A 25,767-nucleotide genomic window follows, 5' to 3' on the forward strand; every position below is an offset into this window, starting at 1 on the left:
TAACCGACAATTTCAGTCGGCTTGACCGCATTTTGTAGATCGCGTTCCGTGTTCATTTAGTCTCATAACGAAAGTTCTGTTTTTATGTATGTCGATGTGTTTTTATTATTCTGGGGGTGATGCATTTAATTAGACAATATTAAATCAGCTTAGCTGTTTAATGGGTTTGGGAATTGCATGGGGAGTGGCCCGGCCGTCAAGGAATACAAATGGCTTATAATTATGAACTGTGGTTTTATGCGATGCAAATATTTCATCTTTCTAAGTGAATCCATTTATTCAATTATAGCTCAATGAAAACGCAACAAGGTAAAATGTAGACTTATTGTATTCTAAATTTTAGAAATGCCCTTATCTCTTTGGAGGGAGGAACAGTACGATCTCGCAACAATGGAAAGGCTCTTTTGTTTCCATAGTGGCTCAGTTTTCTGCATGTGAGATTTTTGCAAAAGTGTGAAGCCATGACTGCATAAACAGGAAACAGACCAGATGATGGTGCTGAGGTGGGCTGGGGCCACATACTTACTTCACATACACTTTCAAGCTACAGATACTACAGGTTTTAAAGCATATAAAGAATTATTATATCAAAAAGTCTGAGAAAGAAGATATTTTCCTCATCCATACTCGAAGTTTGTTTGACAGTGTGTAGTGACTTCATAAAGGCCTGAATCTAGGGTTGCCAGCTCTCACGCATCAGGCGTGACACTCGCACTTTCAGACTCACGCTCATGCAAGAAAATTTTACGGCGAATCTGTATTTTTCCATTATAAACCTAAAATTAGCTACATTGAAAGCGTTGGGGTAGTTTGCAAACCCTACAGACAAATTACAAGGTAATAAAACTGTTGCATACATGTAAACGTGTGCGGATTTGTGTGGAACTGAAAATCTGAATCCAGCCAACTGACCGAAGCTGGCAACCCCTGTTAGAAACAAGTGTGTGAGACTCTTTGTTAAACCCTGTCTTGCACAGACCATGCTCAGAACACGTACCGCGTCAGCTCGGATGGCTCCCTCCGCGTCACCTTCGCCAGTGGCATGGAGGTGACGCTCAGTACGGAGGCGCACATCTCCTCCGGAGTCGTGAGCCCCGCTGTGGGGAAGTGCAACATCACGCTGCCCAGTGAACACGCTCCAAGCCTCATCGAATGGAGGCAGAGGAGGGAGCAGGCCAAGGGCAACCACACGGCCTACGAGCGCAGGCTGAGGGTACGTGGCGACCGCCATCTCTGCGGGTCGAACATGGGGGGGGGGCACAGATGGAGAGAGGATGTATACTTATTTACCCCCCGCCACATGGCAGCCATCTTGATCCATGTTGTGGCGCCTTTACAAAGCAACCACACATAAACTTGAGAAGGGTTTCACGAAAGTTGCCCGACAAAAAAATGTTCTTCATTTTCTTAAACCCCAATGGCGGTTTCAAAGCCACCTTAACCGCACGCTGGAAATAAACCGTAAGTCCCAACTTAAACTGGGACAAAGTGCGTGGATGTAGGCTGACTCTCCATTTCGGTTGGTTTCAGTAATTATGTGCGACAATGGAGATTCTGGTATTTATTCTGCAATAACTCATACGAGTTTAATCTGAAGCAAGACTGTTTGCATGACATTTCTGGGGTTTTTTTTCTGGAGCTCAGAGAAACCACATTTTCACAGTCAAAGGGGGAAACATAACCTCGCTATAAAGGTTTTGATAAAAGGAGAAATGTATTAGAAAAAGGAAATTAATAGTGCAGGTGGGTGCCAAATGTCAACACATTCCACCACGCTGTTAGAGGGGAATGAAATGTTGAGATAATGGAATCAAAGTCAGTATGTAAATTATGTGGAAACAATTTACATATGTATATTTCAGGTTTTAGCTAATGAATATAGATAATTGTTTAATATTCCCTCAACCCCAGTTAGTAAAGTGCCCTAACTTGTGACAATATTAATAAAACTATATTCAAGAAGTCTTTTTGTTTTAGAGTAGATTTCTGTATATTTCGTTAAATCTGTGTGTTTCAAGAAAAATGCACTAAGGGCTGTGTGGCAGTGTGTGGCTCAGTGGGCTAAGCCTGCGTGCATATGATCAGAAGGTCACTGATTCAAACCCAGCCTCAGTACATCTGTGGCTCCTTAAGTAAGGCCCTTAACCCCCAGCTCCCTGGGTGCCACGATGGGTGGTTGCCCTTCACAGACAGCTTGCTATACGAAGAGCAAGTTGAGGGAGGTGTAAAGACAATTTCCCCATGGGGATCAATAAAAGTATCTATTATTATTACAGTGCTTTGATGATTCTGCTTTGCCTGTTGTTCCATGATTACATCACTGATCTTGTGTTGTTGTGTTCGTCATCAGGCTCATAACAGAAATCTGCTGTCCATAGACTTTGACCAGGCCACACGAGTGGGCAAGATCTATGATGACCATCGCAAATTTACACTCAGGATCCTCTATGACCCAATGGGCCGTCCCATCCTGTGGTCTCCCAGTAGCAAATACAACGAGGTAAATGTCACATACTCGCCAGCTGGCCTTGTCACCACCATTCAGCGGGGGAACTGGTCTGAGAAGCTGGAGTATGACAATGGCAGGCTCGTCTCCAGAACGTGGGCCAATGGACGGATTTGGAGCTACACCTTCCTAGAGAAGGTAAATTCCGGCAGAATTGTCATCCATCGTCTGCTGTTTTCATGGAGCTTTTTTTGTTTGTTTGTTTGTTTTTTTGTAAGTAAAAAGCTTTAAACCCGAGATTTTATTATACTTTTGGTGGTGCTCCAGAATATAAAGATTAGTGAAATTCTTAGACATTTTATCTGAGTTGTGCACAGTTTTATATAAAAAAATGATCTATGCTCTTCAGAGTCAGCTGCAGTTCCTGGTAAATTCAATACTGAGTCATCGTACCTGATCTTACTATGTGCTGTTACTATATTGAATGAGGAGCATGTGTGTCAGGTCTGATGGTTTTGGCGCACGCAGAGACGGGGGGGATGGTTTTGGTGCATGCGGAGTTAGGGGGGGGACGGTTTTGGTACACATGAGAGGATTGGGTGAGGACAGTTTTGGTGCACTTGGAGATAGGGTGTGGACGGTTTTGGTGCATGTGGAGATAGGGTGGGGATGGTTTTGGTACACATGAGAAGATGGGGTGGGGATGGTTTTGGTACACGTGAGAGGATGGGGTGGGGACGGTTTTGGTACACGTGAGAGGATTGGGTGGGGACGGTTTTGGTACATGCGGAGATAAGGTGCGGACGGTTTTGGTACACATGAGGACGGGTTTGGTGTATACAGGGACAGAGTGGGAATGGTTTTGGTACACGTGAGGACAGGATGGAGATGTACAGCTCTGTAGTACATACTACATACAGTATACATACAACAGAAGTGCTGGGTCTGATATTGGGGGAGCAAGAATCAATCTGATTTTCCATCACAGTTACATCTAGCCTGAAAAATCGTGAAAATTCTTGTAGACTTTGTGTGACATACAGTAACCAGAAGTGGAAGCCATGGGTTGGCTAGTTGTTCAGCAACGCATGTGCAACAGAGCTGACTTGTCGCGAGGTAACCAACTGCAACCTCCCTGCTTCGGTCCTGCCGCTCTCAGGCCCCTTCTGGTCCACGAATACACCGAACAATTCACCACTCTGAAGCCTCACCACTCTTAGGACCCCGCATACGCAAAAGAGAATAAAAGACTAAAAGATTCCTCAAGTAATGGTTTTGCTTGATAATGTAAATATAATATAAATATTGCTTAGCGTGTAATGATATTGCTTGATAATGCAACTGTATTTCCTGAATCAAGAATGACTAATGCAATAGGTAATGCAATAGATGTCTCCACAGCATTATACCACTGAGAATGTTATAACTAACATTTATAATGTTTCATATTTTAAATATCTAGGCAGAACTTTGACAAGTAATCATAGGTAACTGCTGATATCATTAAAAATGCTTTTTGGTTTTTGCTGTGTGAATTTTTAACATAAACAGTAAAACTTTAAATACAAAATTAAACTGGTAATAATAGATTTAGAATAGATTGATAATTATAACATAGGTCATGCATAAATACATGCATGGGATATTTTTTTTCAAACACGTTAAACAGATGAACTAGACCTTGAAAACACATGAACCTGATAAAATAGGCTACATGTTTATTTGTTCTCTGCATATAGGAAGTGGTCTGAGAGTGGTGTTGGGAGCCTGCAGCTGTGTGGATTCACACATCTGATGGTCTCAGTTTGAATTATCTGCGAGTTGGCCATGTACGATTAAATGAAAATATTTTTGGAGCTTACCGAAAGATCGCAGACTGGCATACAGTACAACAAGTAAGGCCAAAAACAGAAATGAAAATGATTTGGATAACATAAAAGCATATAATATAAAAATGCTAGGAATACATAAAATTGGTTTGTCTTAGTTTGTGTTAGTGCTCACAGAAAGTTTTGGGGCACTTGCTTAATTCAGAAGACTGCAATGTACGTAAGGCTAGTCTGAACACAGTAAAATTTATACAAACTAGATGTCTTCAGTCTTGTATTCTATCTAAAGTTTCGTGAATTACTACTTAAGTTTTATCTGAGCTCCACTGTATATTTTGTACTAGAGCCTTACAGTACAGTATGTGCATTTTGACTAGAAATTGTTAGTTCGGGCATACAGTGATATTTTCATGATTGATTTCATCATATTAAATTTGGCAACAGACTGCACAATTTGCACTTTAGGAAATACTTCTGCTCATTTTTGTGAAAGTTATTGAATAAAACAAAGAAGCAGACTTGTGTAAATCCCGTTGGCCGTGGACTCCGTCCTGGAGCGCAGTGACACACCTTTTGTTTGAGCAACATGACCATTATATTTTCCTGTTCTTAGCAAACTCAAGCAACGGGGTTATAACACTAAATGCAGATAGTTTGCCATGTTCATTGAAATGTATCGATACAAATCTCATTTAAAGCTTAGTAGCTGATAAAGGAGAAAAAATATCGGATTGGTCTCGAAATTGGCAGATACTCAAAATGATTTTATTTGTATTGAGATCAGACTAGAAAGAAATATATTGTGCCATCTCTGATATATATGTGGGTAACTACTGCACCTCCTTACACAGCTGCTTATCTTAAGTGTCCAACTACAACTGCTCTGCTACCACTGCATGGAACCACGCTGCCAATTTCCATCACAGTGCACCAGTGCACAACAATCCGGGCCGCACGTGCACTGTCCAGACACACCCCTGCTGATAAAATTTTCATCACTCCCCCTGTGCATGGACCATAATGGGACATACCAACACCATCAAGTTTGTCCCTGATTTATGTCCATGCTCTGATGTTGTCGAGGGTGTCCCTTCTGCGTGTCCCTGACTTGATCCCGTGCAGGGACACCAGCAAGGGTATCCCCAACTTAATTCCACGTACCAGGGCTGCCAGGGGTATTCTTGACTTCATTCCATGTACAGATGCCGTCTCGAGTGTCCCTCACTCGTTTCCGTGTACTAACACGGTTATGGGTGTCTTTGACTCAATGACATCTACTGACACCGTCAAGGAAGTTTTTGACACGATTCCATGCACCAACACAAGCTTGTTTCCATGCAATGACACCGCTAGGGGTTTGCATCGTTTGATTCTGCATACCGACGCCATCACAGGCATCCCTGACTTGATTCCACATTCCCGACGTCGTCAGGGGTTTCCCTGACTTGATTCCATGTACCAATGCCGTCAGGGGAATCCCTGGCTTGATTCTGCATTCCAGCGCCAGAAATGGTATCCCTGACTTGACTCCATTTACCAAAGCTGTCATGGGTATCCTTGACTTGATTCAATGTATCGATGCTGTCAGGGCTGTTCCTGGTTCGATTGCCAGTAAACGGTGTCCCTGACATAATTCCGCATACCAGCGCTCTCAGGGGTGTCAGCGACGCGATTCTGCTCACGAAGCCCTATCTGTCTGTCTTCTCGCAGTCCATCGTGCTCCTGCTGCACAGCCAGCGCAGGTACATCTTTGAATACGACCAGACGGACCGCCTCCTCTCCGTCACCATGCCCAGCATGGTGCGCCACAGCCTGCAGTCCATGCTGTCAGTGGGCTACTACAGGAACATCTACAGCCCCCCGGACAACAGCGCCAGCGTCGTTCAGGACTATACCCGCGATGGCCGCCTCCTTCAGTCCCTCTACTTCGGCACTGGCCGCCGCGTCCTTTACAAGTACACCAGGCAGTCACGCCTAGCGGAGATCCTCTACGATACCGCTCTCGTCACGTTCACATACGATGAGGCCTCAGGCGTGGTCAAAACCATCCATCTCATGCAGGAGGGCTTCGTCTGTACCATCCGATACAGGCAAACAGGTATGCTGGCAGAAGTTTGGCGCACTGCATTCTAAGTAAAGGAGAATCACAAACCGGAAGTCAGAGGCTGTGCTTAACCATGTCAGTCTATTATTAATACTGTATGTTATTCAAAACAGTGAATGAAATTTTTATGTCGTCATTCATAATTTATCTCAAAATTTAGTTTTTTTTTTTTCTTTAAAATTCAATTTCAGAAGTTGTCATTGAATTCTTGCATCAAAAAGTTAAACTTCTCTGGTACATGAATATAATGTTTATGAAGCCCCAGCCTATACGATCATGGTAAAAACTCCTTGTCTGTCGCTTGAATCTCGGGAGAAACCACAGGTCATAGTGCCCTTGAACGCATGTACTGGCGAGGAGAAATTCACCCACCGCCTTTCATCACGGGTGATTATGCAGGAGGCCACATCAGTCTTATTGTAAAAGGGCCTTGGACTGTGAATGGCCTAATTCCTGATGCTGATGAACAATTTCCTTCAGTTCTGAGAACTTTACAAGCCTTTGCAGCTGATTGTCAACCTTATCTCACCTCCCCCATCCCCCCCGCCCCGCCCCGGTCCAGCCCCTCTAACTGTTTCCTAGCCTTACTTTGCTAATACCCTCAGTTGCAGCTTCGCATTAGCCGTTTCCGCTCTGCCATAGCAAATGCTTCTTTTTGTGCGGGCCGATAATGCCGATTACAGCCAATCGTAGGCAGAGGAGGAGATGGGGGAAAGCCAGAAGATGCCTGGAGTACTAGTCTCCTGGTGAGCACTTCCCCATAATATAGGCAATCTAGTCTCTCTAGTCTTACTCCTAGTCGACTCCTTAGCTACATGTATGCTTGCAATGTGCTATCTGCCTCACTTGTACGTTGCTTTGGACAAAAGAGTTTTCCAAATTTGTAAAGCATCAATGTTTATATCATAACTTTATCAGATTATCTATTAATTTAATGAGTTCCCTTTTTAACAGAGACCTAAATTTTCCCCGTTGACTGTAAAAGCCAAGCCCCGCTGAGATTCAGATCGTTGTGCACTGTCAGTCACAGACCAGTTAAAATCCATTGCCTGTTGACTACTTTGTTGTGTCCAATTGGGATTGATCAGGCTGTGATTGACAGTGCGGCGAGATCCCGCCCTCTGCGCTTCATAGCTGTGTTTCGTCTCTCTATGGACTCCAGCATCATGCAAATTTCATTTGGGGGTCGTTTTGCCTAACTGCGCCCGGGACCGTCGAGGATACAGATAATGAGAACGAGGCTGACTCTGTGAGGAGATTAACATCTGATTTATCGTGGTCTAAAACTTAATGTTCCGATATTTACAGCCATATTGCACGTGTAATCAAAACTATTGTCTTTGGATTCCATTATGCTTTGCAATTAGAGGTTAAACACCATACATAAATGCAATTAACAAACCTCAGTTAGAGGTACTTAATGCTGAAGCATTACAATTTGTTTGTATTCATATGATTTATATAATGAATAATTTATTGCCAAATCATAGCCAAGGTTATTAAGTGTATGTGAACAATTGCTAGTTTACATGTTCTCCTTCTGTCTGTTTGCCGGATTCCTCCTAGTGCTCCACCCACATTCCTTAAAATGTGTGGCTAGGTGAAATGGTGCCTCTCTATTGATCTTAGCATATGAAGAAGTGCGTGCCCTGCAGTGGACTGGTGTCCTTTCTAGGGTGTTCCCATTTTAACACAGACCTGAATTTTCCCCATTTACAAGAGAGATACTATATGTAGACCATTAAGCAATTAATCGTTACGGGAATAGCCCTCTTGTGGAAATTGCATTCATATATATTTTTTCAATTTTAAGCAGATATTTCATGAACATCACTCTATGTTCTATAACTACTTTCCAGGGTAGGTTTGCAGTAACCCTGGAGGAAACATTTTTATCATGCCATCACACAAACAAAGGGACAATTATAGGTACCAAGCCCTCTAAACCACATGTTTTTGTACAGTTAGGTGTGAGAGCTCTCAGTAGAACATGTAAGTATGCAGCCACTAGGGCAGAATGGAGCAGTGAGGCCAGAATGCATGTACTTGTTGTTTTAATATTTATGCTATTATGTCTCATAATGGTATCTTTGAAGTTTGTTTTTTTCACCCTAATATTTCTTTCTTTTACAGGTCCTCTTGTAGGACGGCAGATCTTCCGGTTCAGTGAGGAAGGTCTTGTAAATGCCCGATTTGATTATAGCTATAATAACTTCAGAGTGACCAGTATGCAAGCTATGATCAATGAGACGCCGCTCCCCATCGATCTGTATCGCTATGTCGATGTATCAGGTCGGGTCGAGCAGTTTGGCAAATTTAGTGTGATAAACTACGACCTCAACCAGGTCATCACGACTCATGCCATGAAGCACACCAAGATCTTCAACGCAAACGGGCAAGTGATTGAGGTCCAATATGAAATCTTGAAGTCCATCGCGTACTGGATGACGGTGCAATACGACAACATGGGCCGAACCACCGTCTGCGATATCAGAATCGGCGTCGACAACAATATCACTCGCTACTCCTACGAGTATGACGCGGATAGCCAGCTCCAGACCGTTTCCGTCAATGACCGGCCACAGTGGCGCTACAGCTATGACCTCAATGGGAACATCAACTTGCTCAGTCATGGCAATAGCGCCCGACTTACACCGCTCCGGTATGATATGCGGGACCGCATCACCAGGCTCGGAGAGATACAGTACAAAATGGATGAGGACGGCTTCCTGCGTCTCAGGGGCAATGACGTGTTTGAGTATAACTCTAACGGACTCCTCACTAAGGCCTACAACAAAGTGTCTGGGAAGAGTGTGCATTACCGGTATGATGGTCTCGGCCGGAGGGTGGTCAGTCGGTCCAATGTAGGAGAGTACCTACAGTTTTTTTACGCGGACCTCAGTAAACCGACTAGGGTCACCCACATATATAATCACACCAGCTCGGAAATTGCATCGCTGTATTATGACCTGCAAGGTCATCTTATAGCCATGGAGCTAAGCAGTGGTGAGGAATACTATGTTGCCTGTGACAATTTGGGAACTCCTTTGGCTGTGTTTAGCAGTCGTGGGCAAATCGTGAAAGAGATCTTCTACACTCCTTATGGAGACATATACCAAGACTCCAACCCTAGCTTCAAGCTGATAGTTGGGTTCCATGGCGGCCTTTATGATCCTCTCACGAAACTGGTTCACCTTGGTCGAAGGGACTATGATGTAGTGGCAGGTCGCTGGACCACTCCCAACTATGACTTGTGGGCTGAGCTGAGTACTAACCCAAAACCTTTCAATCTGTATTCGTTTAAAAATAACTGTCCAGTTGGACATCTGCAGGAAGTCACTCAGTTCACACAAGGTGAGGCACAAATATAGTCATTATGCTGTTGGTTTCTTTAGGTCAGATCTGTAGCATTCATTTTAGCTACACTCTAAAATTAACAGTAGATGTGCTCAGATGTTCTAATGTGAAGAACAGACTGTAGGGTATGCTCAACCTTAGAGCCAGAAATTAGCACAAGAAAATGTGTTTCTCCACTAATAATTTTGAACACTTTACACTAACGATTTAGCAAATGTTCAAGCTGATCAGTTAAGTGCAGGAATATGAACATATGCTGTTTATATGTCAGCACAGAGGTCCCTATGCTCACCAACAGTCTCTAGTTTGTCAACTGGATGGCTTGCTTTTTTGTTACCATGTTAATCTAGCTTTCTGTTATCATCTGCAGACATCGGCAGCTGGTTACAGTTATTTGGTTTTCAGCTTCACAATGTGGTTCCTGGGTTTCCCAAGCCTGATGTAGACAGTACGGAACAAACTTATGAGCTTAAGAAGACCCAAACCAAAACACAGGACTGGGACCCCAGCAAGGTGAATGCAGTCAGACTTCATGTTTCATTGGTAGTCATGTGTAAGCATGTTATTCATTCATTGATTTATTTTGGAAGGTGGTCTTGGGTATACAGTGTGAACTCCAGAAGCATCTGAGGACCTTCATCTCGCTGGAGCGACTGCCCATGACCCAGGTCAGCAGCTCCGTGGGCCAAGAACCCGGACGGATGCCGAGCTTCTCGGCAATATCCTCCATCTTCGGGAAGGGTATTAAGTTCGCCATTGTGGACGACGTTGTCTCTGCCACTATCATTGGCGTAGCCAAGGAAGACAGCAGGCGCATTGCCGCCATCCTCAACAACGCCTTCTACCTGAGTGGTTTGCATTTCACCATCGAGGGTCGGGACACACATTATTTCATCAAGCTGGGCCCTCTGGAGGAGGACCTGGTGACGATTAGCAACAGTGGTGGTGGCCGCATCCTGGAGAACGGCGTCAATGTCACCGTGTCCCAGATGACCTCGGTGGTGAACGGGAGGACTAGGCGCTTTGCCGACATCCAGCTACAACACGGCGCTCTGTGCTTCAACATCCGCTATGGCGCCACAACGGAAGAGGAGAAGGCCCACGTGCTGGAGCAGGCCCGACAGAGGGCCGTGGAGCGGGCGTGGGCTCAGGAGCAGAGGAGGGTTCAGGAGGGTGAGGAGGGCACCAGGGTGTGGACCGATGCGGAGAAACAGCAGCTGCTAACCACAGGGAAGGTGCTGGGCTACGACGGTTACTTTGTCCTGTCTGTGGAGCAGTACCTCGAACTTTCTGACAGTGCCAACAACATTCACTTCATGAGACAGAGTGAAATAGGAAGGAGGTAACAGTGGTATCACCCTGCCCGTTTTTCCTTCACCAAAGACTGCCTGTTTTTAGACATTTAATGATTTGTTCTACTGTTTTTCTAGCAAGAAAACTGTAAATATATACCATACAAAAGGAAAACTGGAGAAATCAAATTATCCTACTGCCTTTAATTGTGACAAATGATGGTATTTTATTAATGTTCCTTTATAACTGTGGCACACGCTATTCAGCTTATGATTTTGTTATACAAAAAGACATGTTTCTTTTGTTTTTTAGGAGTGGCTTGGCGTTTTGTTGGGTTGACTTTCTTCTCCAGTCTATAGTATTCACTAGTTCTCCTATTTGATTAAACATATTGAAAAAGTAACATGGACAGCAAATATTAATCTCGATATTTCTTTTATATCAGTATAAAAAAGTGGCTCCTAAGCTTACATTTGGGTTTATATACAGCACCAAGAAAAAAAAACATCTTTTTTGGTATGTGAGAAAACCTTTGTTATTCTCCCTCTTCTTTGAAAATATTATCTTTAAAAAAGTCCAAAAGTAACTTGAACATATACATATTGTTTTGCCTTCAGTATGTTTCAAAATCGTTTGAGTATATATATTTACTCATGAGAAGTTGTAAATAGTAAGTGCTTTAAGAACAAGCATTACAATGGTTTGACCCATTAAGTGTTTAAAAGAAAAATAAACTAGACGAGTTACACTTTTGCAGAGTTAAGCAGCGCTATGAAAATTATTCAACCTGAAGATTTACTTTTCTACAAATGATTTATCGTATGACAGAGTAGATTAAAATTAAAGTCTGTGCATTATATGGATATAATGCATTATTTCGAAGCAGCTTGTGCCTTTTGTTTTGAGGATATATACATCTGAAATGCGGAATAGAAAAAACATACAAAAATGTTTCTGGTAAAGAACGGTTGACCACAAGATCAGACTGGTTGACCAGAATCGTCTTGGCCACAGTGCAACTTTTCAGAATCTGTTGACAATAACAGAAAACAGCGTAGACCGTGTGTGTTTTGCTCACGTATAAGAGTTCATATGTTCAAGTGTTCATGTTATAGTGGGACAAAGTTCCTTTCCGGGATGTGTTGCTCAGTGCTATATTTGTTAGTCATCTCAGTCTTCATGGAACGGCTCGGTGATCGTGTGCACCTGTACGTCTCTTATACTTTGAAACCAGTCGTTTTGAAATGATACGGCGTTTAAAAGATGGCTCTGTTTATTACCACGTTCGGGCAATGTTTTTATTTTTCATGTGCGGTTGCCCTTATTTCCCATTGATCAGAGGTGAATAAAACTCATAAAAAAAGACGCAAAATGAATTAAAGAACATTCCTTTTTTCAGTCTCAAGCTCCCCTACTCTGCATCGTCTTCAGACATGGAGTGGAGGTCTGTACAGGTGACAGTGTGACTCGAAGCACAGCCAGAGTGCAAACCGCAGTGCTTCCCAGTGGTTCGGAGCGTTTGATGGCTTCTGCAAAGATAAATGACATATGGACGGTCTCTACCAATTTGCAACGATCAATTAGTGTTGCCCTCCTGCATCTTCACTCTCAGTTCCTCAGAGAAGGGTCTCCAGTTTGTCGCAGGTCAATGGATATTTTTTTACTGTTTTACTTTTTGTTGGCTTATATTTGTAATAATTTTCCTCTAACAGTATTATATGACTTGGGACGTGAAGAAAAAGTATTGTTTTGATCTGATTACACCATTGTCTATTCATTGCCCTAGAGGTGGAATGTTCAGGGCCTGAAAGTAAAAATCCAGACCAAGATTTTATTTTGACCAACCAGTTGAGTATGAAGAGTCAGAGTTTTGGTCTGGATCTTTAATTTCTGTACTGCCCACCCCTGCATTGCCCTTATCAAGGGCCTGTACTAGGAAGCGGGGTTACTGGCATATTGGGGTAAGTTGTCGAATTTAAATGGACTTCATATTCATTCACTTACATTTTGCCCAGACTACCTTAAATCTGACAAGTTACCCTGATAAGCCAGTAACCCCGCTTCGTAGTACAGGCCCCAAGTCCTGCAATACACTGATCCAACTCATCTCATATGAGTGGAAGTTCTGGTGTATTTTCAGTAATTTTATATGTACAGTGATAACCCGCTGTTTCGCGGTTCAGCTATCGCGCCCCCGGCTATATTGTGGATTATTATTATTATTACATTACTCATATCCTTAGCCCGACATCCACATATCATATGTGTTTACAAAGTGTGTTTTAATAAGATTGCATGTGTTTAAGGCGTGGAGGGGCGGGGCATTTTAAGGCGTAAACTATAAAAAATGTTTATTTATATGGTCTTTCTATGTCACGGATGTTCACCTGTCGCTTTTAAAGCGCGTTGGAGGGATATTTTAAGGCTTAGACTACAAGAAGAATAGCAACAGGATAAAATTAAATTTTAGACGCTGCTCACTGGTGAGTTGTGCTATTTTTAGAACAGGTCCGCGGGCGACTCTTCTAGTTCTGGTGTATTTTCAGTAATTTTGTAAATATATATAATGAAAATACACCAGAACTTCCACTATACATTACTGTAAGCTTCATGTTGAGAAACAAGAAATAAGGAGAATTTGTCATTTAAAAAATGCCTTTTTATGGTCTGTTCTGTTGCTCTGGTTTGATCTTCAGCAAGAGTAGCATTTAATTCATTCATGTTAAGTTCAACACACTGATTTCCAGTTGGACTGGAACATTTTAAACTGAATTTGAGAAAACACTTCTTTACACAGCTTGTAGTTAGAGTATGGAATAGTCTTCCTGTTCAAGTAGTGCAAGCTAAAACCCTGGGTCCCTTCAAATCAGAGCTAGATAACTCTGAATTATTAGTTAAGTTCTCCCCAAATGAGCTTGATGGGCCGAATGGCCTCCTCTCATTTGTAAATTTCTTATGTTCTTATGACTGAAATATATTTTTATTGTGATTAACTCATGAGTTTTGCAGCATTTTAAAAAGGTTCACAATTCAGCTTAAACAGCATTTAGTTTTTTATGGAATATACTCAGTGGCCAGTTTATTAGGAAGACCTGCTTGGTATGCTGCCAATCATGTGGCTGTAAACGAAACCAGATAATGGCACACAGACAGAGTCAGGAGAGTCCATTCCTGTCTTGCTGGGCATTAAAAATGCTAACGTACATTGATTTTGAATGTGGTGTGATTCTGGGAGGTGGATATGCTTGTTCTAGAATCTCAGAAACAGTCACGCTCCTGGATTTTTTTTATTATTTTTTTTTGCGCTACACTGTCTGAAGTTGGTGGTGCGATTAGAAAAAAATCACCTGATTAATGGGAGAAGTCAGAGCAGGAGCTAACAAGAATCGGAAGGACACAAGTGAAAAACTAGCAGCTCAGTATATCCTTATATCGGGCATTTCGTAATGGACAACTCATCCATCCTTGTATTCGTTCTGGAGACAAAAGTGGATATTATCCAGTACTTGGTGTATCTAATAAAATGTCCACTGAGAATAATTCTTAAATACACATCTGAAATTACAATAAAGATTAGAGCCAAAACACAATTCAACAATTCACAATTTATTATTATTATTATTATTATTATTATTATTATTATTAACTAACATTAAGTAATAATTATGCATATTTACTATAAAAAAAAAATTGGTCTGATTTTTAACAGACCGTAGCATTTATTTCAGTGATTTGCTTAAAATTGATTATGTGTGATTAATTGCTGTGAGTGAGTTCTGCAATTTCTGAGAGTTCCATTTCACGAGGACAAACAAAAATCCACAATTTACGGCAAATGGATACCTTCTGCTTCAGTATTCAGTTATGAAATACATAATTCATATATTGTTGCATTTTCTCAATACATCATTTTAAGATATTGCCTGAGAGTATATACTGTGAATTTTGAATTGATGAATATTATATTGAAAAAAGACGTAGGATGTTCTGATGACTGTGTGTTACGATGAAACTCGCCTCTTAGCCTTGCTAAGGTTAGAGAGAAGTCACTCCGTCTGGCCCATGAGAACTTTGTAGACTGATGTGATGCAGAACGACGACCCTGAATTCGCTTGACTGACTGCATTTCCCGGTCTAGTCTTCAGTCCAGAGGCAAGCATCTTCTTCACAGCAAATAGCTGTAAATAATTTTAAAAACAAATATTTGAGTGTGGGAATTTCAATAAGAAGAAGCTCTTTTCAATTTTGACAAAAATAAACATGCAAATCCAGCAGTGTGAGGCCTCAGTTCTTTGCTTTATTTTCTCCCATTGTAATGAAATAAAAGTAACTATGGCTCTTTGGTTAACTACGTTAATTACAAGGCAAAAAAGGAGAGTATTATGTTATAAGAGGTGTCTGTGACACAGCTGAAAATGTTTAGAAACCAGCAGGGGAAATTATTTCAGGAAAAAAGAAAAATGTGTAAACGATCATTTAAGCTTTTTTAACCTTATGTTATATAATGTGCAAACAATACTCCAAGCTAGACCATTAACATTTAATGAAGTTAAGTCTCTAAACTACACGCTTTTCCAATTTAGCACCTGGAAATGTACTGATGATATCGCCACATTGATATTTACTCATTTAGCTCGTGCTTTTTCCCCAAAGCAACTTAGTAGTAGATGGAAGATTACAGTTTATGTGCACTCCCTGGGATTTGAACCCACAAGTTGTGGGTTAGAAATACAATGCTCTACTTGTTAAGGTACAAGAATAACATTTTGTGATTATAATATTAACACACAGTCTAGTATTCTCAAAAGTACAATCTACTCACATCATAAAAGAGATTTTTCAGAATGCTGGGGAAGTCAGATATGGGGTGGAGATAATTATCAGATCAACGACACAGCTTCACTTTCCCCTAACAAGTACAGGCAGTCCAGGGTTAAGAATGTCTGACGAATGGACAACTTGTACTTACGAACAAACTGCCATGAAGCCTATTATATTACATGTCCAGGTTAAATACAATGCTTCGTAATAACAAACGCACACACTTCTTTGTGACCCTCGTGAAAACATTGCGCGGCTTCAGCAGTGTGTTGCTATATAGTTACTTTTATTATTACTGTAGAATTATTATTATTATTACTCTACTGTATTATTATGTATACTGTACTGTATTATGCATGCACTTAAAGACAGAAAGGATCTTGTTCGTAACCTGGGGACTGCCTATATTTAACTCGAGACTCCTGCTTGTAGAAGTACCAGCAGCCACTGGGCAAAGACTGTGATCAAAACATGTAGGTGTGAGTCAGAATACAAAAAAAAACGCAAAGCACGCAGAAAATAAGGTGGAGATTGAAGGTGAGAAATCACATTTGAAAAAAGTGTAGCGATGTCTACACTGCTTGACTTACAGGACATGCATATGCTAGACTACGAACTTCTAAGAATAGTACCGTGCATACATTTCTTTTAATTATGACCCGGTACCCACTCCTTGAGCACAGGAATCCATTTCTCCCCATGCTTCTTCTGCAGTAGTTACATTAAATTTGCAACTTGCTTATCTGACACCTTAACTGTCAAATCTCATTCTTCAGCAGGAAAATGACTGTTTAACACAGGCAGTAAATCTGAACTAACAGACATTAACAAACTCATCTGTAAAAACACCTATTTCTTTGCAGCCTGTATGACAAAAAAAAATTATTATTAGAGCCATATATTAACATCAAACTATGTTGTTCATTTTTGGCAAATACTGAATTCTAGAATGTTGGATGAAAACTCACATACACATAAACAAAATATATTTACATAGTTTAGTAACTAAAGGTCCCTGTATTCTGCTGTTTACCCTGTCGTTTCGCAGCTTGACAATGTTACATTTCACATCACCCAGTCCCCGGACCTGCATAAGGCTAATGAAAGATAAACAACATTTTCAAAATCAGACACCACTAGTTCATAATAGGCTTGACTGAACAAAAAAACTTTATTAATCTATTACAGGAATAATGCAGACAGAAGTTCCGTAGAAGAAATTCATATGTTTATGAAATTATTTCAGATAAAAAACAGAAGACAAATTATTCTACCATAAATTCGACAAAAAAACTACAATGGTTTCTGTTTCGAAGTTACACATCAACATGGGACAAAAAGCTTCTTCAAATAGTTTCCGTCTTTTGAAGTTTACTCATACTGCCAAAATGTTTAATTTCTACAATGTAGTTTCAGCTTCAAACAAGTCACACTGTTAGCAGAAATACTGGTAGCCTTTACAATGATTCTCAATGAAAGGAATTAAAATATTTGTTGTCCAAAATAAGTCCTCTCATTTATCACTGACATTATTAACAATTCAGTCCTATAAAAATGAACCAAAAGCAAAAACCTTTGCCTGTTGTCACAACACATGTCAGTTAGCCATGAATGTATACCTGATCTATTTGTATTGATCAGTCGCTAAATGTCTAAACGCCTTTCATAGTATTCTTCAAAATCACTGCATAATTCACATGAATACATGTGTATCCATTTCAATTAAAGGTTAGCATTAAATCAAAATTATTTTGAGATCTAAATGAGGCCTATTCCTCTAATTCTTTATGCATGAATATTTACAAAATACTATAAATTGTCTTGCATGTGCTCATGTGTGTATGCAAGCATCCTTCAACGATGCCTCCTGTGAAAGCATTAGCCCACCCAATCAGTGGATGATTTACTCATGGTTTGCATATCCCAACATTAAAATCAGATACACTATCAGAAAAATGGGTGCAACTCTGCTGCAGTTTTGTGAAATAACATGAATGTACTCCCAATGGTACAAAAATGTTCTTCAGAGTCCATTTCTATACCTTAAAAGGAACACTTACCTACAGCTAGGGTACAACTGGGAGACCCTTGAGGGTACAAAGTATTTGTTACCTGAAAGGTACACATTGGTACTTTTTTCTGACAGTATAGTTTGATAAAAACTTGGGTCATCCATTTTATAAGTTTAGAATTTTTTTTTTCCAACAGTGATTTGACACTGTATTGGATAAGCAGTTTGGACAGAAGGATATTTAGGATTTTTAAAAAAAAGTTTGTATGACAGAGATGTTATACAAATTCACAGTCTAGGCATTTCAGATATCATCCATGTGTATCAAGAAACAATACTTGCGCAAACTGTATTTTGTATATGCGACAGGGTGAACAGGTTTTTTTCTGTTATTTTGCAGTCCAATCACAAACACATTCCAGGCTTTCTTTACAGGACACGGCATCTGGTTATTTGGCTGGGACTGGATAAAGTAGAGGTATGATGATGCCTTTGTCCGGCTCGCGGAAATGTGCTATCAGGTTCTTGACGTTCCGAAAGACTCGTTCTTGGACACCCGGAGCTGTCTATAACACAAATGGGAGCCAGTTGAAAGTCCCATTTCATTTGTGCACTAAACTGATGCTGACAGTTGATGCGGCTTCTTGCTGCGCACATATTTCGCACCAGAGCTCTTGCATGCAACGGTCTATGCGAGGCAGAATTCACACTTGAGGCGGGCTTCACAGCCCCATCACTGTCAGTTGCATCAGAATTTTCTGCCTTTACATCCCTCCAGTCACATACAGAATCAAACATAAACAAAAGACAGTCTTCGGTGTTTAATGTCTCACCTCTGCAACCCACAGCCTGTCGTTGGTCTGATATACTCTGTAGGTGTAGACTAAACCTTTGAACCTGTGACATATGCAATATATTCAGGTTGGTACATGTCAATTCTGCTATTAAAATAAATAGGACAGATAAAGTGGCTAACTTCCTGATCCCATGTTCATTCATCATTAATCAATCGTGACAATTCATGTATTTCACGGGGAAACCATGATTTGTTCATGAGTAGTAAATGAGTTAAGTAATTTTTGCCCATTCGAGTAGTCTTACCACTATTAACTAATGAGTTAACTGTTAACTAATATAGTGCCTGAATGGAATACATGAAATGTCATTATTTATTAATGATGAACAAGCATTAGATCTGTATGTAACTAACACTTAGTTACTGCTTAATTAATGCATTAAGTAAGCATGTACTACTACATTATTTATGGCATAGACTGCAACCTTTCTCATTAATACAGCTGAATACAGCTGAGTTTGTTCTGCATATTCTGTTATATTTTATGTACAGCGCCAAGGCAATGATATATGTACAACAGTTTACTTCGTGTAAATGTAATCTAAATCTAAATCTTTCTGGTTAAGTCCAAGCTAAATGCAAATCATGCTCTTTGGCTGTTTCATACAATATGTGAACCAATGAAATATTTATATAGAAAAAGGAACAGAAACTGTGGTTTCAATATGTATGATTGTGAGCTTGTGTGGTTGTATATAAACATTTTCGAGAGTTAATTGTAGTATTCAGTATATAACTCCAAAATTCAGTAATAATGAAGGGGAAGCATAATAAAGTCAGAACGTATGCACTTCAGAATAAAAAACAAATAAACATTAGATTTTCATCAGAAATCTGCCTTTGCTGCAACATTTGTGTATCAGGGTACTCTGTACACAAGATATACAATTCAAGATCATTGAACGGTCCTCTGCGAGCTGCACCGGGCAAAACAGAAGGGCCCACTTTACATTTCTGTACATGGATTCCCAAAGTCTATGCAGAAGATACTTACAAAATACATAGGCAGTAAGCCCCACTCATGGACTCACTCTTACGTATCAAATAGCTGCCATCTTCCTTCGTCGCACAGAGGATCTTCTCTCCCATCTCCTTGTTGATGGTGCCATGGTAGAAAGACAGAGCCTCCATTGAGTTGCGTAACGTGGAAAGAAATCAAATGAGGGAGATGCCAAAGTATGTGTGCTGCTGCAGGCACTGTGCAGGAAATAAAACAACCACGACAGGAAGTAGCATCACAGACTTCTACAATGGGGAAAAAAAGTGATATAAAATGTCACACAGCGCCTTTCAAGGGCTGTTCAAAATGCTTGTCAGAGAGGTCCATTAGGCTACAGCTGCAGTCACTCATAGCTACTATAAACTGACCAGCACCTGGTTATAATGTCATGTTTGGAAAGGAGGAGTCAGATTGGGCAGTCCCAAGACTTTAAGATTAGCTACAATACCATTGTCCTTGAGGCTTGTGTCACGCACATCAACAAGCCAGGTTAAACTTAATTCATGTGGCTTTATTGTCATATGTTCCATATACAAGTATATAATGGTGCAAAATGGTGCAAAATAATACTCCTTGGGACCATAGTGCAATATACAAACAGCAAGTGACAAAGAGAGGGTTTTCAAAGGACATAAAGTGCAAAACACAGGACAGTTTAAAACAAGGGAGTTGGACACAAACAGGGGGCTGGACACAAATTAATTTTCTGTGTCAAGCACCCAGGCAGTGCCGGATTTCCAACAAACAATCCTAGAAGCATGCAGCCAAGGGCGGATTAAGGTGCACAGAGGCCCCTAGGCTACAGTAGTCTGTGGGCCCCCCAACCCCGCCCCCCTCCGTGCCAATGGGGGCCCCCTTTCAGGCTGGCACACGTGGGGCCCCTAGGCTACAGTAGTCTGTGGGCCCCCTTGCAGGCTGGCACACGTGGGGCCCCTAGGCTTAAGCCATATCTAGCCTGTGCGTTAATCCGCCCCTGCATGCAGCAATAGCACTATTTTTGTTAACCCACCATGGTCCCACGTTAACTCACGCATCTGGTGCAACATGCACACTTTCAGACTCTCACACTCATGCAAGGAATCTAATGGCAAATCTATATTATTCCATTATAAACCTAAAATTTGTGACATCAAAGGCATTGGGGCAGTTTTAAATCCATACAGACTATTTACAAGGTAATAAAACTCTTCCATACATGTAAATGTGTGTGCAGATTTGTCTTGAATTGAAAATATGACTCCAGCAAGTTGGTAGCCCTGCTTATGGAATAAGTATTTACCTGAACATATCCAATCATGTCCCACACGAGAGGGATGGACAGACAGGAATGCAGAGAGATTTACTTTGTTGAATAAGCTCCCTGTGTTAGGGTCGGTGCCTGTTCCATTTGTTTTGTCCCCGTCTGGCCAATTTATTTGGTTTTATTTTATCCTTAGTGTTTGGTATTGTTTATCTCTGTCTTTGCTCTTTGTCCTTGTTTCTGTTTTAATTCTGTTCTGCTAGTACTTATGATCCTATGTTGTTAATAGGAATTTATTCCACCTGTTTCTTGCTGTCCTGTGCCTGTCCTGATTGATTGATTTGGTTATAGTCCACACGTGCCCCTTATTACCCTTGTTGTCTTTATGTGTTTAAGAGTCTGCCCTCATTCTGTTCTTCAGTTTCTCATTTTGTTAAATGTGTATTCTTAGACGTGTAGATATTTGAGCTGTGTTGATGTTGCTTGAACTTTAGTTGTTTGCTAGTTCTGCTTTGAGTTTTTGCTTGGTTTCGTATTATTTTATTTTTGTGGTTTTTGGCTACTTGTGGTTCCTTTATTTTGTTCTTATCCCTTTGTGTTTAGTTCTTGTTAATAAACCGCTTCTTCTTGTAAGCCGCTCCGTGGATCGTCACTCTTTTTCCACCTGTGCCATGTACCGCCCTAACACCCCGGGTTCTCTGTGGCACAGGAAATGACCTGTGGTAAAGAGCGTCTCCCAGCTGCAGTCGTTTCTCAGTTGTTTCCTTGCGGGCTGAGACAGTGTCTATGCCCATCTCTCTGCATCATAACTGTGTTTGTCTCCCACTTGGGGTAGCAGCTGTCTTTGTGCTGCCAGTTGCTTTCAGTTATCACTAGCTTGATCAACTGGGCCTAGTTCCTTAAATACAAGACGCGCACCCTACCCTCCCCAAATTTGTTCATTCTATACACGGCGGCCTCAGTGCCACACTATGAAATCATCTGATTTCACACCATATGACATCCATGAGGGGCTGATGTTTTGCAAAGCCTAGCTAAGCTCAAAATAAATAAATCACAGGGCCCTGATGGCATCTTACCTATAGTGTTAAAAGTGATGAGGGATATTATTTGCCGACCCTTAACATTACTGTTTCAAAAATCCTTATCTGAAGGTGTGGTACCTTCTGATTGGAAGTATGCCAACATAACGCCCATTTTCAAAAAAGGGGATAGAAGTAATTTGTCAAACTATAGGCCAACCAGTCTAACTTGTATAACTTGTAAAGTTATGGAGGCTATAATCAAAGAGAAAATGGTAGATTACCTGGACTCAAATAACATTTTGAGGGATAGCCAGCATAGATTTAGGAGAGGTAGATCCTGTTTAACAAATCTGTTGGAGTTTTTTGAGGAAGCTACTCAGGAAGTTGATGATAAGAAGGCCTATGATGTCATCTACTTAGATTTCCAAAAGGCTTTTTGGTAATGCTAAGATTATACAATTCCTTGGTGAGACCTCACCTAGAATATTGTGTGCAGGTTTGGTCACCATATCTTAAAAAGGACATTGCGGCCTTTGAAAAGGTGCAGCGTAGGGCCACAAGAATGATTCCTGGTCTTAGAGGAATGTCATACAAGGAAAGGTTACTTGAGCTAAATCTGTTCAGCCTCAAGCAAAGGAGACATGATCCAGGTCTATAAGATTCTAACAGGTTTGGATGCTGTTCAACCGAATAGTTACTTCAGCATCAGTTCAAATTCAAGAACTCGTGGCCATAGGTGGAAATTAGCGGGAGAACATTTCAAACTGGATTTAAGGAAGCACTTCTTTACACAGCATGTAGTCAGAGTATGGAATAGTCTTCCTGATAACGTAGTGCAAGCTGAATCTTTGGGTTCCTTTAAATCAGAGCTAGATAAGATTTTAAGAACTCTGAGCTATTAGATAAGTTCTCCCCAAGCGAGCTCGATGGGCCGAATGGCCTCCTCTCATTTGTATAGTTCTTAGGTTCTTATGTTCTTATGAGATTTCTCAGAATCATCTCATCACTCTTCCCATTACTTTACCATTACTCGATGAGTGCGTCATACCACAAGTCATGTAAGTAGACTGCACACCCTCAGGCACAGCCATATGACATCAAGAAGTGTCTGTTTAATCATCGGCATTTATTATGATTCATATACATAAAGCTGGTGACATTTTGCCGTGTCTGGGAGAATATTTGAAACAGCTTTTATAGTAAAAAAAAAAGGGATTGAAATGACTGAAACAACGTTTCGTTTTAATGTTAACAACAACGAAAAAATCTGTGATGGTTTTTCTTAAATATCACTTGCTTGTCCTCTAAGCAACTGTTGAAATTTCAGCCAGGAAGAATTTAGCAGGAGTGAACACTAATGAGAAAGAGGATAGCCTATGTGATGCTATATCACTTATTTGTAGCATTAATAACAATTATGGAAAATTCAAAGCTATGTAAAAAAATGCAATAAATTTAATTGGACTGATTTCACATGGGAGTGGCATGGTGGCTCAGTGGGGACAGTTTAGCTTCAGACCTCCAGGGTTGGTGGTTCGAGTCCTGCCTTTATTTGGAGTATGTGGAATTTTGCATGCTCTCATGTTGCACAGGTTTCCTCTGGTACTCCAAAGACATACAACTACTTGGCACCTCTAAATAGCTTCTTGTGTGTGAGTGTATGTGCCCTGCAACGGATTGGCATCTTGTCTAGGGCTTATGCCAGCCTGCTGCCCAGTGCTGCTTAGGACAGACTCTAGCTTCCATCCCCGTGACCCTGTTGAGGATTAAGGGATTTGCAAATGGGTGGATGGATGATTTTGAATTGGAGCTAGTTAGGCGAGCAAACACTCTAGTCAAGGATAGTGCAATACTTCTCATCAGTGCTGAAGATGTGAATTTCTGCCAAACCATGGCACAAACACCACCATGTTCAGGCTGCTGGGATGAGATTCTTATGGTGGCTCACAGGGCCTGTGTTTCTCCATACAGATCTTGACTTGTGACAGTAGCACTTTTGAGTCTATTGAGCCCTGCTCTAGGACCATCGCTTTTTAGCAAGGTTGTAACGTTCTGTGCGTCTCTGGCCAAGCTCCCATTTCAACCCACCGTCTTCCCAGCAAGGTGATATTAAAAAAATAGGCCCAAAGATACATATTTTTGTAGCCATTTGTGACTATTTGGCAATCTTTCACCTTGCTGTTGTATTTTGCCGGACCACCTACTTCTGGGAAAATCTAGTACCATCCTAAATATTTCCATTTGAGCTGAGCTTTATAAAATGCTTTGTATTCCTTTCAGAATATTAACTGGAAGTATTAGCATCAGTCCCACCCCTAAGACATCTTCTGGAGTTCATCTACAAGCCCCTGACAACTTCTCCACAGAAGGTAGGACTGATCACCTTTTTTCACTTGGGCTTGAAAAATTGTCCCTAATTAAATACTTTTGTTTAAAATCAGTTCTTCATACCTGAAGATTTTATTGTCATACACAACAAATAAATCATCACAAAAATATGTGACCAAAAGTGCAACATAGCGGAGACAAAAATATATATATTTAAAACACTACTGAGTTAAAGCAACCTCTGTCTCCCTCTGGTGATGATAAAAGGAAAAAGCAAAAAAAAAAAAAAAAAAAACAAGGTGCGACATTAGCTACGAAAATAAGGTAATTACCCAGTTACGATCAATGAAAATGCGCACTATTATTTCCTTGGTGAACAAGTCCTTACATACTGAATGACAAAATAGGCTCCAGAGGAGGTTAGCAATTATATATTTTTTTTTTGGAGAACCTCAAAGTCCCTTTTTTTTAGTTTACCGGTACCTGCATTCTGAATAAATGAAAATATTAAAATATTATTAAATACTTACCCAAAAAAAAATCCTTCATAATAACACCCTGTTGCAATAAAATATCATTCCTGGGGTGATGCTTCAAGGGTAAAATAAACATCTGCCCACAAGATGGCAGTGTGGAACATGTGGCGTTACTTGAAGAGAGAGAGAGAGAGAGAGAGAGAGAGATAGATAGATAGATAGATAGATAGATAGATAGATAGATAGATAGATAGATAGATAGATAGATAGATAAACATTATATGTGCATGAAACAGCCTTGCAAAGTCTGACATCTCAGTGTGTTGAGCTGAAATGCAGAAAAAACTAATGCAGCTCAAATTAAGTAGTGATTTCCAGCCGTGCACAGAATCACACGACTGAGAGCTTTACAGTACAGCAGAGAGAAATCTACTGACTCAGGGTTCCAGAGCTAAACCGTCTCTTTTCAGGGCAAGAGAGTACCATCCTATCCTAAGAGAGTACCATCCGATCCTAAGAGAGGACCATCCGATCCTAAGATAGTACCATCCGATCCTAAGAGAGTTCCATCCGGTCCTAAGAGAGTACCATCCGATCCTAAGAGAGTTCCATCCGGTCCTAAGAGAGTACCATCCGATCCTAAGAGAGTACCATCCGATCCTGGCCCTGCTTGCCATTCCACATAGTTTTAATTATGTCAGGATGACGTTACTGCCAAGCAGATGGGGTTCAAGATACATCATCAGAATAGATCACTGCTAATATATTCCCAAATGCATTCGGCAGTAGTTTTACATTTTAACGGTTAAAAAAGCTCGACAGCTTACACTGCCACATTTTTTATATGTACTTTTTATACTAAGTTAAGAACAACTAGAAGACTTTTTTCATCCCACACAAAAATGGGCTCCCCATCAGACATCTGGATCTGAATAGGAACTAGTAATCAGAAAATACCCGATCTGATGATGTCATTTCTAA

At 40.8% G+C, this 25,767-nt stretch overlaps 2 protein-coding genes across 10 annotated transcripts in view; one reads left to right on the forward strand and one right to left on the reverse strand.

Annotated features, from left to right (window-relative positions):
• Positions 1-15,300, forward strand: part of LOC111855497 (teneurin-1-like) — a 365,325-nt gene extending 350,025 nt beyond the window's left edge. For all 8 annotated transcript variants that reach the window (XM_072717559.1, XM_072717557.1, XM_072717558.1 and 5 more), the window contains 6 exons: positions 978-1,213; positions 2,351-2,644; positions 5,986-6,373; positions 8,513-9,733; positions 10,107-10,249; positions 10,327-15,300. In XM_072717559.1, coding sequence (XP_072573660.1) covers positions 978-1,213; positions 2,351-2,644; positions 5,986-6,373; positions 8,513-9,733; positions 10,107-10,249; positions 10,327-11,082 — 3,038 coding nt within the window. In that variant the 3' untranslated portion in view covers positions 11,083-15,300. The remainder of the gene's footprint in view (positions 1-977; positions 1,214-2,350; positions 2,645-5,985; positions 6,374-8,512; positions 9,734-10,106; positions 10,250-10,326) is intronic.
• Positions 14,620-22,478, reverse strand: sh2d1ab (SH2 domain containing 1A duplicate b). 2 transcript variants are annotated; one of them, XM_023834537.2, is made up of 3 exons: positions 19,712-22,478; positions 18,695-18,758; positions 14,620-15,207 (listed from the first exon to the last, which is right to left on the reverse strand). In XM_023834537.2, exons 1-3 carry the CDS (start codon positions 19,846-19,848, stop codon positions 15,076-15,078), a joined length of 333 nt encoding a protein of 110 aa, XP_023690305.1. In that variant the 5' UTR covers positions 19,849-22,478; the 3' UTR covers positions 14,620-15,075. The 2 variants fall into 2 exon arrangements, with proteins under 2 accessions (XP_023690305.1, XP_023690306.1); XM_023834538.2 differs by lacking the exon at positions 14,620-15,207 and adding an exon at positions 17,003-18,427 and having other exon boundaries at positions 19,712-20,479.
• Between the last annotated feature and the right edge of the window lie 3,289 nt (positions 22,479-25,767).

The sequence above is a fragment of the Paramormyrops kingsleyae genome, chromosome 10 (genome assembly GCF_048594095.1).
Source record: "Paramormyrops kingsleyae isolate MSU_618 chromosome 10, PKINGS_0.4, whole genome shotgun sequence".
In the NCBI taxonomy this organism is placed as follows: Eukaryota; Metazoa; Chordata; class Actinopteri; order Osteoglossiformes; family Mormyridae; genus Paramormyrops; species Paramormyrops kingsleyae.

Bases quoted from the DNA above. Each gene is read 5' to 3' on its own strand.
- sh2d1ab (XM_023834537.2), bottom strand. From the start codon at position 19,848: ATGGAGGCTCTGTCTTTCTACCATGGCACCATCAACAAGGAGATGGGA. The intron at 18,759-19,711 runs GTAAGTATCTTC...CATATGTCACAG, and splicing joins GCTTACTGCCTATGTATTTT to GTTCAAAGGTTTAGTCTACA. The intron at 15,208-18,694 runs GTGAGACATTAA...AATTATTTACAG, and splicing joins ACAGGCTGTGGGTTGCAGAG to CTATTTGCTGTGAAGAAGAT.